The sequence below is a fragment of the Tachyglossus aculeatus genome, chromosome 8 (genome assembly GCF_015852505.1).
Source record: "Tachyglossus aculeatus isolate mTacAcu1 chromosome 8, mTacAcu1.pri, whole genome shotgun sequence".
NCBI lineage: Eukaryota > Metazoa > Chordata > Mammalia > Monotremata > Tachyglossidae > Tachyglossus > Tachyglossus aculeatus.
This window is the reverse complement of record NC_052073.1, coordinates 34852066-34868099: the sequence shown is the minus strand read 5'-3', so window position 1 is coordinate 34868099 and position 16034 is coordinate 34852066. Positions and strand designations below refer to the sequence as shown.

The 16034-nt window shown below is 63.6% G+C and overlaps 1 protein-coding gene across 2 annotated transcripts in view; it reads right to left on the bottom strand.

Moving 5' to 3' along the window:
* The window catches only part of SLC12A5 (solute carrier family 12 member 5), a 76012-nt gene that overhangs the window by 14035 nt on the left and 45943 nt on the right, over positions 1-16034 (bottom strand). For both annotated transcript variants that reach the window (XM_038750417.1, XM_038750416.1), the window contains exons 7-19: positions 15716-15957; positions 14238-14449; positions 13490-13660; positions 12283-12381; positions 9971-10028; positions 9686-9860; positions 9426-9544; positions 8513-8611; positions 6939-7058; positions 4800-4904; positions 3492-3660; positions 1043-1238; positions 271-443 (exon numbers count right to left, since the gene is read on the bottom strand). In XM_038750417.1, the coding sequence (XP_038606345.1) occupies positions 271-443; positions 1043-1238; positions 3492-3660; positions 4800-4904; positions 6939-7058; positions 8513-8611; positions 9426-9544; positions 9686-9860; positions 9971-10028; positions 12283-12381; positions 13490-13660; positions 14238-14449; positions 15716-15957 (1938 nt within the window). The remainder of the gene's footprint in view (positions 1-270; positions 444-1042; positions 1239-3491; positions 3661-4799; positions 4905-6938; positions 7059-8512; positions 8612-9425; positions 9545-9685; positions 9861-9970; positions 10029-12282; positions 12382-13489; positions 13661-14237; positions 14450-15715; positions 15958-16034) is intronic.

The window sequence follows — 16034 nt, the reverse complement described above, 5'->3', positions numbered from 1 at the left end:
CCTGGAGGTGAGGCCCCGCCTCCGGGCACACCTTGTGGTGACGTCATGGGGAGGGGAGGGCCAACTAGGCCCCGCCCCTGGTGGTGAGGCCCCGCCCCCTGTCGGTGAGGCCCCGCCCCTGGGCACACCTCGTGGTGACATCATGGGGTGGGGAGGGGCGAGGGCCCAACTAAGCCCCGCCCCCTGTCGGTGAGGCCCCGCCCCTGTCCCGGCTCAGCCCCTCCGGGTCCCTCCCTCCCGCCCGGTCCCGGTCCCGGTCCCCGGGGTGACCTTGTGGTGCCTGAGCAGGAAGGGGAGGAGCATGAGCATGCCGCCGTCGTGCACGATCCACCAGACGTCGATGCTGCCGCCCTCCGAGAACCGCTCCGGGTTGGCGGGGAACATGGCCACGTTCTTGGTCACCAGCAGGGCCAGGTGCCCGGCCGTCGTCTCCCGCACCAGCTCTGATGGGACACGGCGGCCGTGGGCCCTCCCTCCCCGGCATTCATGCCACCCCCGGACTCCAGCCCTCGCCCATCAAGTGTCCCCCCTCTGTAGACTGTGAGCCCACTGTTGGGTAGGGACTGTCTCTATATGTTGCCAATTTGTACTTCCCAAGCGCTTAGTACAGTGCTCTGCACATAGTAAGCGCTCAATAAATATGATTGATGATGATGATCCGGCCCTTGCCCACCCCAAGACGTGCAGCCCCTTCCCACCCCTAGTGGGAACGCCCTCCGCGCCTAGTTCCTGCTAAGCCCACTCCCATGCCCCCTATTATTATTACTAATAGTGGTATTCATTAGGCGCTTACTCTGTGCCCGGCACCGTACTAAGGGCCGGGGTGGCTCCAACCAAATCCCCAGTCCCCCGCGGGGCTCCCAATCTCCATCCCCATTTTCCGGAGGAGGGAACCGAGGCCCGGGGAAGCCAAGCGACTCGGCCAAGGTCGCCCAGCAGACGAGGGGCAGAGAACCCAGATCCTCCGACCCCCGGGCTGGGGCTCCACCCTCTAGGCCGCGGTGCCCGGGCCTCACCCGCCTCCCCCCGACCCGTCGGTTACCGATGAAATTCCTCCAGGTCTGGTGGTCTTCCTTCTGGCGCCAGTTTCGCGGCCAGCCGACCAGCACGGTGTTGTGCTGCAGCCCGCCCAGACCCCCGGCCTGGATCAGGTGAGACAGCCCGTCCCGCAGGTTGGATGACACCACCACCTGGCAGAACCCCTTCACCTTCTCGGCCTCCATCAGGCGGCGGATGGACTGGGTGGGCCGAGGGGAAGGGGGGGCGGATGGCAAGAAGGTAGGTAGGTCAGCGGCCGCCGGTGGCCTCGGCTGAGCCCGCCGGGCACCCCCCCGTGAGAGATCGCGGGTGGGGGGCCGAAAGGGGAAGAACCGCGGAGACTGAAGGGGGGAGACCCTGGGAGACTGAAGGGGGGAGACCCTGGGGGACTGAAGGGGGGAGACCCTGGGAGACTGAAGCGGGGAGAACCCGAGAGGCTGAAGAGGGGAGACCCTGGGGGACTGAAGGGGGGAGACCCTGGGAGACTGAAGTGGGGAGAACCTGAGAGGTTGAAGCGGGGAGACCCTGGAAGACTGAAGGGGGGAGACCCTGGAAGACCGAAGCGGGGAGAACCCGAGAGGCTGAAGAGGGGAGACCCTGGGGGACTGAAGGGGGGAGACCCTGGAAGACCGAAGTGGGGAGAACCCGAGAGGCTGAAGAGGGGAGACCCTGGGGGACTGAAGGGGGGAGAACCTGGGAGACTGAAGTGGGGAGAACCTGAGAGGTTGAAGCGGGGAGACCCTGGAAGACTGAAGGGGGAAGACCCTGGGAGACTGAAGTGGGGAGAACCTGAGAGGCTGAAGGGGGGAGACCCTGGATGACTGAAGGAGGGAGACCCTGGGAGACCGAAGCGGGGAGAACCTGAGAGGCTGAAAGGGGGAGACCCTGGATGACTGAAGGAGGGAGACCCTGGGAGACTGAAGCGGGGAGAACCCGAGAGGCTGAAGCGGGGAGAACCCGAGAGGCTGAAGGGGGAGACCCTGGATGACTGAAGGAGGGAGACCCTGGGAGACCGAAGCGGGGAGAACCTGAGAGGCTGAAAGGGGGAGACCCTGGATGACTGAAGGAGGGAGACCCTGGGAGACCGAAGCGGGGAGAACCCGAGAGAGACTGAAGAGAGGAGACCCTGGGGGACTGAAGAGGGGAGACCCTGGGAGGCTGAAGCGGGGAGAACCCGAGAGGCTGAAGCGGGGAGACCCTGGAAGACTTAAAGGGGAAGACCCTGGGGGACTGAAGGGGGGAGACTCTGGGAAACTGAAGCGGGGAGAACCCGAAAGGCTGAAGCGGGGAGACCCTGGAAGACTTAAAGGGGGAGACCCTGGGGGACTGAAGGGGGGAGACCCTGGGAAACTGAAGCAGGGGAACCCGAAAGGCTGAAGCGGGGAGACCCTGGAAGACTTAAAGGGGGAGGCCCTGGGGGACTGAATGAGGGAGACCCTGGGAAACTGAAGCAGGGAGAACCCGAAAGGCTGAAGCGGGGAGACCCTGGAAGACTTAAGGGGGGAGACCCTGGGGGACTGAAGCTGGGAGAACCCGAGAGACTGAAGTGGGGAGGCCCTGGGGGACTGAAGCAGGGAGACCCCAGGAGACTGAAGGGGGGCGACCCTGGGAGACTGAAGTCAGGGGGGAGCCCGGGAGACTGAAGTCGGGGAGAAGCCGGGGTGCTGAAGATGGGAAAATCAGGGGGCCTGAAGTGGGGAGACCCCGGGAGACTGAAGGGGGGGAGAACCTGGGAGACTGGAGGTGAGGAAAGTCAGGGGTACTGAAGTGGGGAAACCCCGGGAGACTGAAGGTGGGGGGAGAACCTAGGAGACTGAAGGGGGGTGAGATTCCGGGGGGGCCGAAGGTGGGAAAATCAGGGGGACTGAAGTGGGGAGACCTCGGGAGACTGAAGGTTGGGGGAGAACCTTGGAGACTGGAGGGGGGGAGATTCCGGGGGGCGGAAGGTGGGAAAATCAGGGGGACTGAAGCGGGGAGATCCCGGGAGACTGAAGGTGGGGGGAGAAACTTGGAGACTGGAGGGGGGGAGATTCCGGGGAGCCGAAGGTGGGAAAATCAGGGGGACTTAAGTGGGGAGACTCTGGGAGACTGAAGTTGGGAGACCCCGGGAGACTGAAGGTGGGGGAGAACATAGGAGACTGAAGGGGGGGAGATTCCGGGGGGCCAAAGGTGGGAAAATCAGGGGGACTGAAGTGGGGAGACCCCGGGAATCTCAAGGCGGGGAGACCCCGGGAGACTGAAGTGGGGGAGAATACGGGGGGGGCCGAAGGTGGGAAAATCAGGGGGACTGAAGTGGGGAGACCTTGGGAGCCTGAAGGGGAGAGACCCCAAGAAACTGAAGTGGGGAGACCCCGGGAGTCTCAAGGGGGGGAGACCCCGGGAGACTGAAGGAGGGAAAATCAGGGGGACTGAAGTGGGGAGACCCCCGCCACCCCGGGGACCCCTCCGCTCACCTCTTCAGCCCGCTGGGCTTGCGGGTGATTGTCGAGGAAGGTGCCCTCCAGCACGGATCCCACGATGGTCAGCCCCTTGCCCGCCTTCAGCTGCGAGGTCAGGGACAGCAGCTGCGGGTGAACCACGTTCTGGTCCTCGTCCACGCGTACGAGCACCAGCAACTGAGGCCTGGGGCCCCGGGGCCGCGGAATAAGCCGGCGATGGAGCCAACGGGGGAGGGAGGAGAGAGAGGAGGACGGCAGACACAGCCCAAAGTCAGTCACTGGGCCCGTGAAATCCAGCCGCCAATCAATCAATCAATCAGTGGCATTTTTTGAGCGCTCACTGCGCGCCGACCTCTGTACTCAGCGCTTGGCAGCGTCCGGAAGAGAAGCAGCCTCATCTTCTCTACCCTTCCCTCACCTCCCCATCCTTCTGTCCTCCTTCTCCTCCCTCATCTTCTCCACCCTTCTTCTATCCTCCTTCTCCTCACTCATCTTCCTCCTCCATCCTTCCTTCCTCCACCCTTCCCTCCTCTTCTCCACCCTTCCCCCACTCTTTCCCTCCTCTCCCCTCCCCCCTCCCCATCCTTCTTCCATCCTCCTTCTCCTCACCCATCTTCCTCCTCCTCCTCCGCCCTTCCCTCATCTTCTCCACCCTTCCCTCATCTTCTCCACCCTTCCCTCATCCTCCCCATCCTTCTATCCTCCCTCTCCTCCCTCATCTTCTCCACCCTTCTTCTATCCTCCCTGTCCTCACTCATCTTCCTCCTCCATCCTTCCTCCCTCCACCCTTCCCTCCTCTTCTCCACCCTTCCCCCACTCTTTCCCTCCTCTCCCCTCCCCCCTCCCCATCCTTCTTCCATCCTCTTTCTCCTCACCCATCTTCCTCCTCCTCCACCCTTCCCTCACCCTCCCCATCCTTCTATCCTCCCTCTTCTCCCTCATCTTCCTCCTCCTCCACCCTTCCCTATCCTCCCCATCCTCCCTCATCTTCCTCCTCCACCCTTCCCTCTTCCTCCTCTTCTCCACCCTTCCTCCACTCTTTCCCTCCTCCGTCACTTTCCCCATCCTTCTTCCATCCTCCCTCTCCTCACCCATCTTCCTCCTCCACCCTTCCCTCGTCCTCCCCATCCTTCTTCTACCCTCCTTCTCCGCCCTCATCTTCCTCCTCCACTCTTCCCTCATCCTCCCCATCCTTCTTCTACCCTCCCTCTCCTCCCTCATCTTCCTCCTCCATCCTTCCCTCCTCCTCCTCCACCCTTCCCTCATCTTCCCCATCCTCCTCCTCCGTCTCCCCCATCCCCCCCATCCCCCCCGGACGCTCACCTCCAGTTTTTGGTGTGGGGGGGCCCCTCCTCCAGGCGCAGCAGAGCGTACCGCGCAGCGCTGAGGGACAGGCCTCGAATGCCGTCGCCCCACTCCTTCTCGGCCCTGTGGGACAGCGGGACGGGACGGGGGCGGCGGGACCCTAACCATCACAACGCTCACTGGGGGGGATTTGGTGAGCGCCCACTCACTCCGTGGCAGGCACTGTACTAAACGCTGGTGGGCTGGGCTGGGGCGGTGGGGATACAAGGAAACTGTCGGCCCGCGGGGCTCCCGCTCTCCTTCCCTATTTTGCCCGGGGGGAACGGAGGCCCGGGGAAGAGAAGTGACCGGACCAAGGTCACACGGCAGGCGGGACAGGGGGCGGAGCCACGCCCACATCCGTGGCCCCGCCCCTCCCGGGAACACGCCCAATAACAGACCCCGCCCACAAAGCCACGCCCCGTTCATGGCCACGCCCACAAAGTGAGCGTGCCACGCCCCGACCCCCGACCAATAGCAGGCCGTGCTAACAGGCCACGCCCCTTCCGCGACCACGCCCACAAGCTGACCGTGCCGTCATGCCCCACCATGACCCCACCCCTTCCGGGAACCCGCCCAGTAACAGACCCCGCCCACAAAGCCACGCCCCTTCCACGGACAGGCCCCTTCCATGGCCACGCCCACAAAGCGACCGTGCCATGCCCTGACCCCGCCCCTTCCGGGAACCCGGCCAATAACAGGCTGCGCCCACAAGCCACGCCCCCTTCCATGGCCACGCCCCACCCTGACCCCGCCCCTTCGGGAATCCCGACCAATAACAGGCCACGCCCACCGGCCACGCCCCTTCCGTGGCCGCGCCCACAAACGGAGGCTGTCGCGTCCCACCATGACCCCGCCCACAGGCTCCGCCCCTCCCTGACCGCGCCCACAAGCCGCTCCCCCTAAAGCTGTCCGGCCCCCAACCCTTTTTCCCTCAGGGGCTGCCTCCGGCCCCAGACTGACCACCCCCACAAACCCCGCCCCCTTGCCCCGACCACTCCCACAGGCTCCTTCCTGAGCCCCGCCCGTCAACGACCACGCCCACACCCCTGGCCGCGCCCAAGTGCGCCCTCATTTAGGTCACGCCCACACGCCCCGCTCCGCCAATAGGCCGCGCCCCTCCCGTGGTCACGCCCACACGCCCCGCCCCCTCACCCGGGTCACGCCCCCTGGGGCACGCCCACAAGCCACACCCCTCCATTGGCCACCGCCACGTCCCCTCCTTGGCCACGCCCCTCCTCCCACCACTCCCACACGCACCGCCCCCTCAGTCACGCCCTACCATCGTCCCCGCCCACACGCACCGCCACAGGACGGGGGGCGGGGCCACCCCGACCAATAACAGGCCACGCCCCCTTCCATAGCCACGCCCCCTTCCATAGCCACGCCCCTCGTCCGGATCACGCCCTCTCTGCCACAACCGCGAGCCACGCCCTTTCACTGGCCACGCCCTCTCGGCCACGCCCACAAAGCCACGCCTTTCCGTGGGCCACGCCCACTCACACCGCCACATCATTTCATTGGCCACGTCCCATTCGGACACGCCCACATGCACCATCACGTCACCTCTCTGGCCACGCCTCACCGTGGGCCACGCCCACACGCCCCGCCCCCTCATCCGGGTCACGCCCTCTGGGGCACGCCCACAGGCCACACCCCACCATTGGCCACCGCCACGTCCCCTCGTTGGCCACGCCCCTCCTTCCACACGCGCCTCCCCCTCATCCGGGTCACGCCCGCTCAGCCACGCCCTTCCATCGGCCACGCCCACCGCTACGTCACCTCACTGACCACGCCCCCGCCTGCGGTCACGCCCACACGCCCCGCCCTCTCATCCGGGTCGCGCCCGCTCGGCCACGCCCACACGGCACGTCATCTCATTGGCCACTCACCCCATTCGGCCACGCCCACACCGCTACGTCATCCGGGTCACGCCCCTCCCTTGGCCACGCCCACCACACCGCCTCATTGGCCCCGCCCCCTCCCTCGGCCCCGCCCACACGCACCACCGCGTCCCCTCATTGGCCACGTCCATCAGCCGGGTCCCGCCCGCTCTGCCCCCATTGGCCACGCCCGCCTCTCAATCATCCGGGTCCCGCCCCCCGACTTCCGGCTCACCCTCGATACTCGATGTACTTGTAGATGAGGCCGGCGATGAGCATGGCCACCAGGGCGTAGTACCAGGAGCAGATGAACATGAGCGCCAGGCAGAGGCTCATGCCCAGGAAGGACAGCGTCCTGCACGGGACGGGACAGGACGGGCAGCCCCGAGTCAGGCCCTGCCCAGTCCCCCAATCCCCAACACCCCAGAATAATAATAATTAATAATAATAATAATAATAATAATAATAATGACATTTATTAAGCGCTTACTACGTGCAAAGCACTCTTCTAAGCGCTGGGAAGGTTACAAGGTGACCAGGTGGTCCCACGGGGGGCTCACAGTCCCCATTTTCCAGATGAGGCCACTGAGGCCCAGAGAAGCGAAGTGACTCGCCCAAAGCCACCCAGCTGACAATTGGCAGAGCCCCGGGATTTGAACCCATGACCTCGGACTCCAAAGCCCGGGCTCTTTCCACTGAGCCACGCTGCTTCTCGAATAATAACGGTATTTCTGCAGCGCTTACTCTTCACAAAGCAAAATAAATAGAATAAGTACGTACAAGTAAATAAATAGAGTAATACATCTGCACAAGCATATATGCAGGTGCTGAGGGGAGGGGAAGGAGGTAAGGTGGGGGGGATGGGGAAGGGGAGGAGGGGGCTCAGTGTGGGAAGGCCTCCTGGAGGAGGTGGGCTCTGAATAGGGCTTTGAAGGGAGGAAGAGAGCTAGCTTGGCCGATTCATTCAATCGTACTTATTACCTCACCGATCGATCAATCGATTCATTCAATCGTACTTATTACCTCACCGATTGATCAATCAGTCAATCAATCAGTAAGACCCATTGATCGATCAATAGCATTGACTGAATGCCTTCGGTGTGCAGAGCACTGTGCTAAGGGCTTGGGGGGGGGGGTACAGTAGTGTTGGTTAGACATGCCCTCCCAAGGAGCTGACGGTCCCTAAATCCATTGAGGGCCAGGCTGGAAAAGTAGGGAATCTTTCGGAGAAGCGGCGTGGCGTGGTGGATAGGACCCAGGCCTGGGTTCTAATCCCGGCTCCGCCTCTCGTCTGCCGTGCGGCCTCGGGCAAGTCACTTCACCTCTCTGGGCCTCATCTGTAAAATGGGGATGGAGACTGGGCCCACATGGGACAGGGACTGTATCCATTTGCTTCTAATAATAATAATGATGGCATTTATGAAGCGCTTACTATGTGCAAAGCACTGTTCTGTGCGCTGGGGAGGTTACAAGGTGATCAGGTGGTCCCACGGGGGGGCTCACGGTCTTCATCCCCATTTGACAGATGAGGGAACTGAGGCACAGGGAAGTGAAGTGACTTGCCCAAAGTCACACAGCTGACAATTGGCAGAGCTGGGATCTGAACCCATGAACTCTGACTCCAAAGCCCGGGCTCTTTCCACTGAGCCACCCCAGCGCTTAGTACAGTGCCTGGCGCCTAGCAGGCGCTCACCAAATACCATCATTATTATGCTGCAGGGTAGCAGGAGGAAGAGGGGAGAGCCCTGCAGAGGAATGAGGGGAGAGGACTGGATTCTGGAGGCCCAAGGGCGAGGGAGGGTTTCCCACCAATGGTAGTAGCGAAAGCGAGGTCTCCAGTTGGGCGTCCTCAACAGCGTCTGCACCGCACAGGCCAGGTTCACGAACATGTAGCACATCAGGAAGAACCTAAGGGGGCCGGGGGGAGGGAAGAATGAGCAAATCGATCAATAGGATTGATTGGATGCTTACTGCATGCAGAGCGCAGTACTAAGATCTTGGGTGGGCAGGATAGGAATTGGCAGATGGGTTCCCTGTTGGAGGATGGCGGGGAGGGCTAAGGAAGGGGTGGCATTGAAGGGGGAGAGGGGGTTGAGTGTGTGGAGGGGGGTGGTCCCTGGGTACCTATCTGGTGAGGATGGGGGAGTTGGGAGGGCAGGGGGAGGTCGCCCCGTGGTACCCACGAGGGAGGATGGGGAGGTGGGTGGGAAAGGGGTTGCCCCTTGGTACCCACGAGGAGAGGATGGGGGAGTTGGGTGGATGGGGGGAGGTCATCCCTTGGTACCCACGAGGAGAGGATGGGGAGGTGGGTGGGAGAGGGATTGCCCTTGGTACCCATGAAGAGAGGATGGGGGAGTTGGGTGGACGGGGGGGGGGGCGGGTCGCTCCTTGGTACCCACGAGGAGAGGATGGGGGAGTTGGGTGGATGGGGGGAGGTCATCCCTTGGTACCCACGAGGAGAGGATGGGGAGGTGGGTGGGAGAGGGGTTGCCCCTTGGTACCCACGAGGAGAGGATGGGGGAGTTGCGTGGACGGGGGGGGCGGGTCGCTCCTTGGTACCCACGAGGAGAGGATAGGGGAGGTGGGTGGGAGAGGGATTGCCCCTTGGTACCCACGAGGAGACGATGGGGGAATTGGGTGGACAGGGGGGTCGCTCCGTGGTACCCACGAGGGGAGGATGGGGGAGGTGGGTGGGAAGAGGGGGTCTCCCCTTGGTACTCACATGGAGAGGATGGGCGCGACCTCGTCTAGAGAAGCTATGAGGATTCCGATCTCGCAGATGCAGGCAGTGAGCAGGAGGGCCCACGTGGGTTCCCCGTTGGCTTTGCCGTGGCCGAACACCTGGGGACAGAGCGTTTACCAAGGAGCGGGGGCACCGGGGCAGCTGCCTTTCCCGCCCCTCACCCCCAGCCCCAGCAGGACAACCGGGAGGGCCCACCCCTCCCCTCCCCTCCCCTCCGGCTTGCCCTCCTGGGCACTAACCCTGAGGAAGGGCACGATGCCATCCCGGGAGATGGCCTGCAGCAGGCGGGGGGCTCCCGTGAGGCTCTGCAGGCCGGCGCCGCACGTGGAGAAGAAGGAGCCGATGACGATGACCCATGGCGAGGGCCAGGCCAGGGTGCCCACCACCAGATTTCCGCTCACTGCCTCGCCGAACCTGGTAAGGGGGGCACCTCCTGAGCTGGGGTAGGGGGGTCTCCACCACACCCCTCCCCAAATCCTCCAGCCTGCCCTCCACCCGTCCCCCCGGCATCGCCCCTTCCTCACTTGTCCCTCAGGACGACCCCCTCGATGCAGGCGCCGAACAGGATGACGGAACTGATGTCTGCGGGCCGGAAGGTCAAGGAGAACCGGAAAACCGGAGAAGGACCGGGCCCGGGGACCAGGCCCAAGTTCCCTTGCCTAGTCTCCATCCTGCCCCCCATTCAATCAATCAATCAATCAATCAATCAATTGTATTTATTGAGCGCTTACTGTGTGCAGGGCACTGTACTAAGCGCTTGGGACGTACAAGTTTGCAACATATAGAGACAGTCCCTACCCTCTCCAGTCTAGAAGGGGGAGAGTCATTCCATCCATCATTCAGGCCTACTTATTGAGCAATTACTGGGTTCAGAGCGCTGTTCTAAGCGCTCGGGAGAGGCTTGAACAGTGCTCAGCGCTTAGAAGCAGTGAAGCAGCGTGGCTCAGTGGAAGGAGCCCGGGCTTGGGAGCCAGAGGTCATGGGTTCTAATCCCGGCTCCGCCAACTGTCAGCTGCGTGACTTTGGGCAAGTCACTTCGCTTCTCTGGGCCTCAGTGACCTCATCTGTAAAATGGGGATTAAGATTGTGAGCCCCCAAGTGGGACAGCCTGATCACCTTGTATCCGCCCCAGCGCTTAGAACAGTGCTTTGCACATAGTAAGCGCTTAATAAATGCCATTATTATTATTATTGTCAGCTGTGCGACTCTGGGCAAGTCACTTCGCTTCTCTGGGCCTCGGTGACCTCATCTGTAAAATAGGGATTAAGACTGTGAGCCCCATGTGGGACAACCTGATCGCCTTGTAGCCTCCCCAGCGCTTAGAACAGGGCTTTGCACATAGTAAGCGCTTAACAAATGCCATCATTTATTTTTTTTTAGAACAGTGCTTTGCACATAGTAAGCGCTTAACAAATGCCATCATTTATTTTTATTTTTTTTAGAACAGTGCCTGGCACATGGTAAGCGCTTAACAAATGCCATCGTTTTTATTATTATCAATAATTAATAATTATTAATAATTATATTATTAGGAGTAATATTAACACCCACCCACTCTTTATTAATAAAGAGTGGCAGTCCTGGCCCACAGTGAGGTCACAGCCTGGAGAAGGGGGAGACAGATAAATAAACAAATTCAGTCAGTCAGTCAGTCCTATTTATTGAGCGTTTACAGTGTGCAAAGCACTGGACTAAGCGTTTGGGAGAGGACGGTAGAAGCAAGAACAGACCCATTTCCTGCCCACAAGGAGCAGAGTGTGTGGAAGGGCAGGCCCCGCCCACCGACGCGTCAATCATCTTGGCCCCGCCCACAGCATCGCTGTCCAATGAGGGCCCGACCATAGGGGCGTCACGCATCAAAGCCCCGCCCACCCGCGCGTCACTCATCAAGCCCCGCCCACAGCAGGGCTGTCCAATGAGGACCCGCCCATAGAGGCGTCACTCATCAAGGTCTCACCCACAGCAGCGCTGTCCAGTGAGGGCCCGCCCATAGAGGCGTCACTCATCAAAGCCCCGCCCACAGCAGCGCTGTCCAATGAGGTCCCGCCCATAGAGGCGTCACTCATCAAGCCCCGCCCACAGCACCGCTGTCCAATGAGGTCCAGCCTATAGAGGCGTCACTCATCAAGACTCCGCCCACCTATGCGTCACACATCAAGCCCCGCCCACAGCAGCACTGTCCAATGAGGGCCCGCCCGTAGAGGCGTCACTTATCAAAGCCCCACCCACCTACACGTCACTCATCAAGCCCACCGCAGCGCTGTCCAATGAGGGCCCGCCTACAGAGGCGTCACTCATCAAAGCCCCGCCCACAGCAGTGCTGTCCAATGAGGGCCCTCCCACAGCATCTCTGTCCAATGAGGGCCCGCCCATAGAGGAGTCACTCATCAAGGCCCCGCCCACATCAGCTCTGTCCAATGAGATCCCGCCCATAGAGGCGTCACTCATCAAGCCCCGCCCACAGAAGCCCTGTCCAATGAGGTCCCGCCCATAGAGGTGTGGCTTATCAAAGCCCCTCCCGCCCACACGTCACTCATCAAGCCCCGCCCACAGCAGCTCTGTCCAGTGAGGGCCTGCCCACAGAGGCGTCACTTCTCGTGGCCCCGCCCACCACAGCTTTGTCCAATGAGGCCCCGCCCATCTACGCATCACTCCAGGCCCCGACCATCTATGCGTCACTCATCAAGGCCCCGCCCACATCAGCTTTGTTCAATGATGCCCCGCCCATCTACGCGTCATTCCTTGAGGCCCCGCCCACCTAGACGTCACCAAAAGGCCCCGCCCACCACAGCTCCGTTCAACGGATGTTGGAGTTGGGGGGGGTGGTGGCGGATACAGACGGCGGAAGTAGTGGCGATGGCCAAGATGGTGCCGGTGGGGATGGACTTCTGGGCGTCCCGCAGGTCCCCGGACCGGTTGGACCCCGCCATGATCCCTGCAGGAACAGCGGACGCTGACACCCCACCACACCTCCCGCCCCCCCAGAGATTGGCATTGGCACCGAAACACCGGCCCTCAGGTGTCGCCATCCTCCCAGACTGCACCACATCACACACAGAGCCACATGCTCGGACAGACACATGTACACACACGTGCACGGCCGTTCGCCCCGGAGATGTGCACTTGGGCCCCGCCCCTCGAGAGACCGGGCCCCGCCCTCTTATGGATCAGGCCCCGCCAATCAGAGAGTGGGCCCCGCCCATCAGAGACTAGGGTCCGCCAGAGATTGGGCCCCGCCCCCTTATGGATCAGGCCCCGCCCATCAGAGACCAGGCCCCACCCATCGGAGACTAGGACCCGCCAACCAGAGACCGGGCCACGCCCATCAGAGAGCGGGCCCCTCCCCCTTCTGGACAAGGCCCCGCCCATAATCAGAGAGCGGGCCCCGCCCATCGGAGACCAGGCCCCGCCAATCAGAGGGCAGACCCCACGCCCCTCCGAGACCAGGTCCCGCCCCCTGGGACCAGGCCCCGTCCCTCGGAGACCAGGCCCCGCCAATTAGCGACCAGGCCCCGCCCCCAGAGCCCAGGCCCTGCCAATCAGCGACCAGGCCCCGCCCCCAGAGACCTGGCCCCGTTAATCAGTGACCAGGGACCAGATCCCACCAATCAGCGACAAGGCCCCGCCCCTCAAGGACCAGGCCCCGCCCCTCAAGGACCAGGCCCCGCCCCTCCGGGACCAGGCCCCGCCTCAAAGAGACCGAGCCCCGCCCCTAGGGACCAGGCCCCGCCCCCGGAGACCGGGCTGCCAACAATGACCAGGGACCAGGACCTGCCAATCAGTGACCAGGGACCAGGACCCGCCAATCAGCGACCAGGCCCCGCCCCCAGAGAGCGAGCCCCGCCCCTCGGAGGCCATGCCCCGCCCCCAGAGACCGGGCCCTGCCAATCAGTGACCAGGCCCCGCCTATCAGCGACCAGGCCCCGCCCCTCGGAGGTCAGGCCCCGCCCCCAGAGACCTGGCCCCGCCCATCAGCGCCCACGCCCCGCCCCCCAGAGAGCGGGCTCCGCCAATCAGCGCCCAGCCCCCCCCCCACTCCGGACCTGTGACGGAGGGGAAGTAGATGCCGACGAGCAGGGTGAAGTAGGAGGTCATGTCGCTGAACACGTAGGGCTGGTCCAGGCTGAGCGGCGCCCCCTCCGGCGGGGCCAGGGACGGCAGCCCCCGCTTCTCCACGATCACCCCCTTGCTCAGATAGGAGCTCCACAGGTTCTCTGACCCGGCCGCGCGCCGGAAAAGGGGGGGAGGAAGAGGGGGGCACGGGGTCAAAGGTCAGGGGTCACAGGTCACACGGGGGGCCCGGGCCGGGGACACCCCACCCCACCCCGGGGGGTCATGGGGGGGGGTCCATCAGAAAATACCATCTACTGAGAGCTTGGGAGAGGACAGGAGAGATGGATGGATGAAATCCCGGCCCTCGGGAGGTCGGGCACTGTACTGAACGCTCGGTAGAGGACAATTGAGTTGGATGGATGAGATCCCGGCCCTCGAGGAGCCGACGGCCTATGGGAGGTCGGGCACTGTGCTGAACGCTCGGTAGAGAACCAGTGTGGCTCGGTGGAAAGAGCCTGGACTTTGGAGTCAGAGGTCATGGGTTCAAATCCCAGCTCTGCCGCTTGTCAGCTGTGTGATTATGGGCAAGTCACCTAGCTTCTCTGGGCCAGTCGGGATGAAGACTGTGAGCCCCACGTGGGACAATCTGATCACCTTGTATCCTCCCCAGGGCTTAGAACAGTGATTGGCACGTAGTAAGCGCTTAATAAATGGCCTTATGATGATGATGATGATTACCTTTGATGAGCCCGCTGGCCGCCCCCGGGATTCCCTGGATCTCGGTGACGTTGTTTCTGGTGAAGTAGTCGTCGCAGGTGGCGTTGAGGAAGTGGGAGGTGCAGAAGAGGCCCCAGAGCCTGGTGGTGACCGTCTCGTTCCCTTCCCACACCATCTTGGCGCACGTATCGAAGCCGTGGCGGGACAGGGTGCGATTCCCCAGGAGGCAGATCCTAAATCGCCACGGGGGAGGCCTTCACGTCATCCATCCATTCATTCATCCATTCATTCATTCATTCATTCATTCATCCGGGCGGTATTTATTGAGCGCTTACTGGAGGCGAGGCAGGGGCCAATGGGAAGGGGAGGGCGGGGCCGAGAGAAGGGGCGGGGCTTGGGCTGGCCAATCGTGGGGGGAGGCGGGGCCAATGGGGAGGGGAGGGCGGGGCCAATCGTAAGGGGAGGTGGGGCCTGAGGGCGGGGCCGAGGGAAGGGAGCAGGGCCCGGGGCATGGGCCAATTGTAAGGGGAGGCGGGGCCTGGGGGCGGGGCTAAGGGAGAAGGGTGGGCGGGGCCCATGGGGACGGGAGGGCGGGGTCCGGGGCGGGGCTCCGGCTGGCCAATCGTAAGGGGAGGAGGGGCCTGGGGGCGGGGCTAAAAGGAGAGGGGTGGGCGGGGCCATTGGGGAGCGAGGGCGGGGCCTGGGAGCGGGGTGGGCAGGGCCCGGGTGGAGGGCGGGGCCGAGTGAGGGGAGGCGTGGCCTGGGGCGGGAGCCAATAGGAGAGGGGAGGACGGGCATGGAGGCGGGGCTACGTGAGAGGGCTGGGCGGGGCCGGTAGAAGGGGGCGGGACTTGGGTCTGGCCAATCGTAAGGGGAGGCAGGGCCTGAGGGCGGGGCTAAGGGCGAGGGAGGGCGGGGCCTGGGGGCGGGACTTGGGGGTGGAGCCAATGGTGAGGCAATGGCGGCGCTTGGGGGCGGGGCCGGGAGAAGGGAGGGCGGGGCCAATTGTAAAGGGAGGCCGGGCCTGGGGGCGGGGCTAAGGGGGAGGGCGGGAGGGGTCTGGGGTGCGGGGGCCAATGATGAGGGGAGAGCAGGGCTTGTGGCCGGGCCAATGGGGTGGGGAGGGCGGGGCCTGGGGGCGGGGCTAAGGGAATGGTGGGCGGGGCCTGGGGCACAGCAGGAGGGCGGGAACTGAGGGCGGGGTCCAATGATGGGGGAGGGCGGGTTCCCGGGGCGGGGCCAATGGGGGCGGTGGGAGGGGCCTGAGGGCGGGGCCAATAGGGAGGGGAGGGCGGGGCTAAGGGAACGGTGGGCGGGGCCTGCGGCAGAGCCAATGGGAGGGCGGGGCCAATGGGGAGCTGTGGGCGGGTGCCTGGGGTGTGGCTTCGACTGGGGTCAAAGGTCAAGGTGAGGGCAGGGCCCACAGTGCCAGGCGAGGGCAGGGGTCACGGGGCGCGGGCCGTCCTCCCCGGGGTCCTCCGCGGGGTCCCCGTACTCACGGGAAGCTGGGGGGATCGAAGGCAGACTTGATGACCCCGGCGTAGATGGCCAGGATGGACAGGATGACGCAGCCCAGGAAGACCAGGGCGAACTTGTTGACGTACTTGACGCCCACGAAGACCACGGTGGCCATGCAGGTGAGCACGCAGGTGCCGTACACGCGCATGTTGTTCAGCATGGCCGCCGCCTCCCCGCTGGCCTCCTCCGCCTTGAAGATGGCCATGGCCGGGAACAGGTAGGCCTGGGGAACGCCGGGGTCCGGGGTCACGACCGGCCCGGGGTCACGACCGGCCCGGGGTCATGGCAGGCCCGCGGACA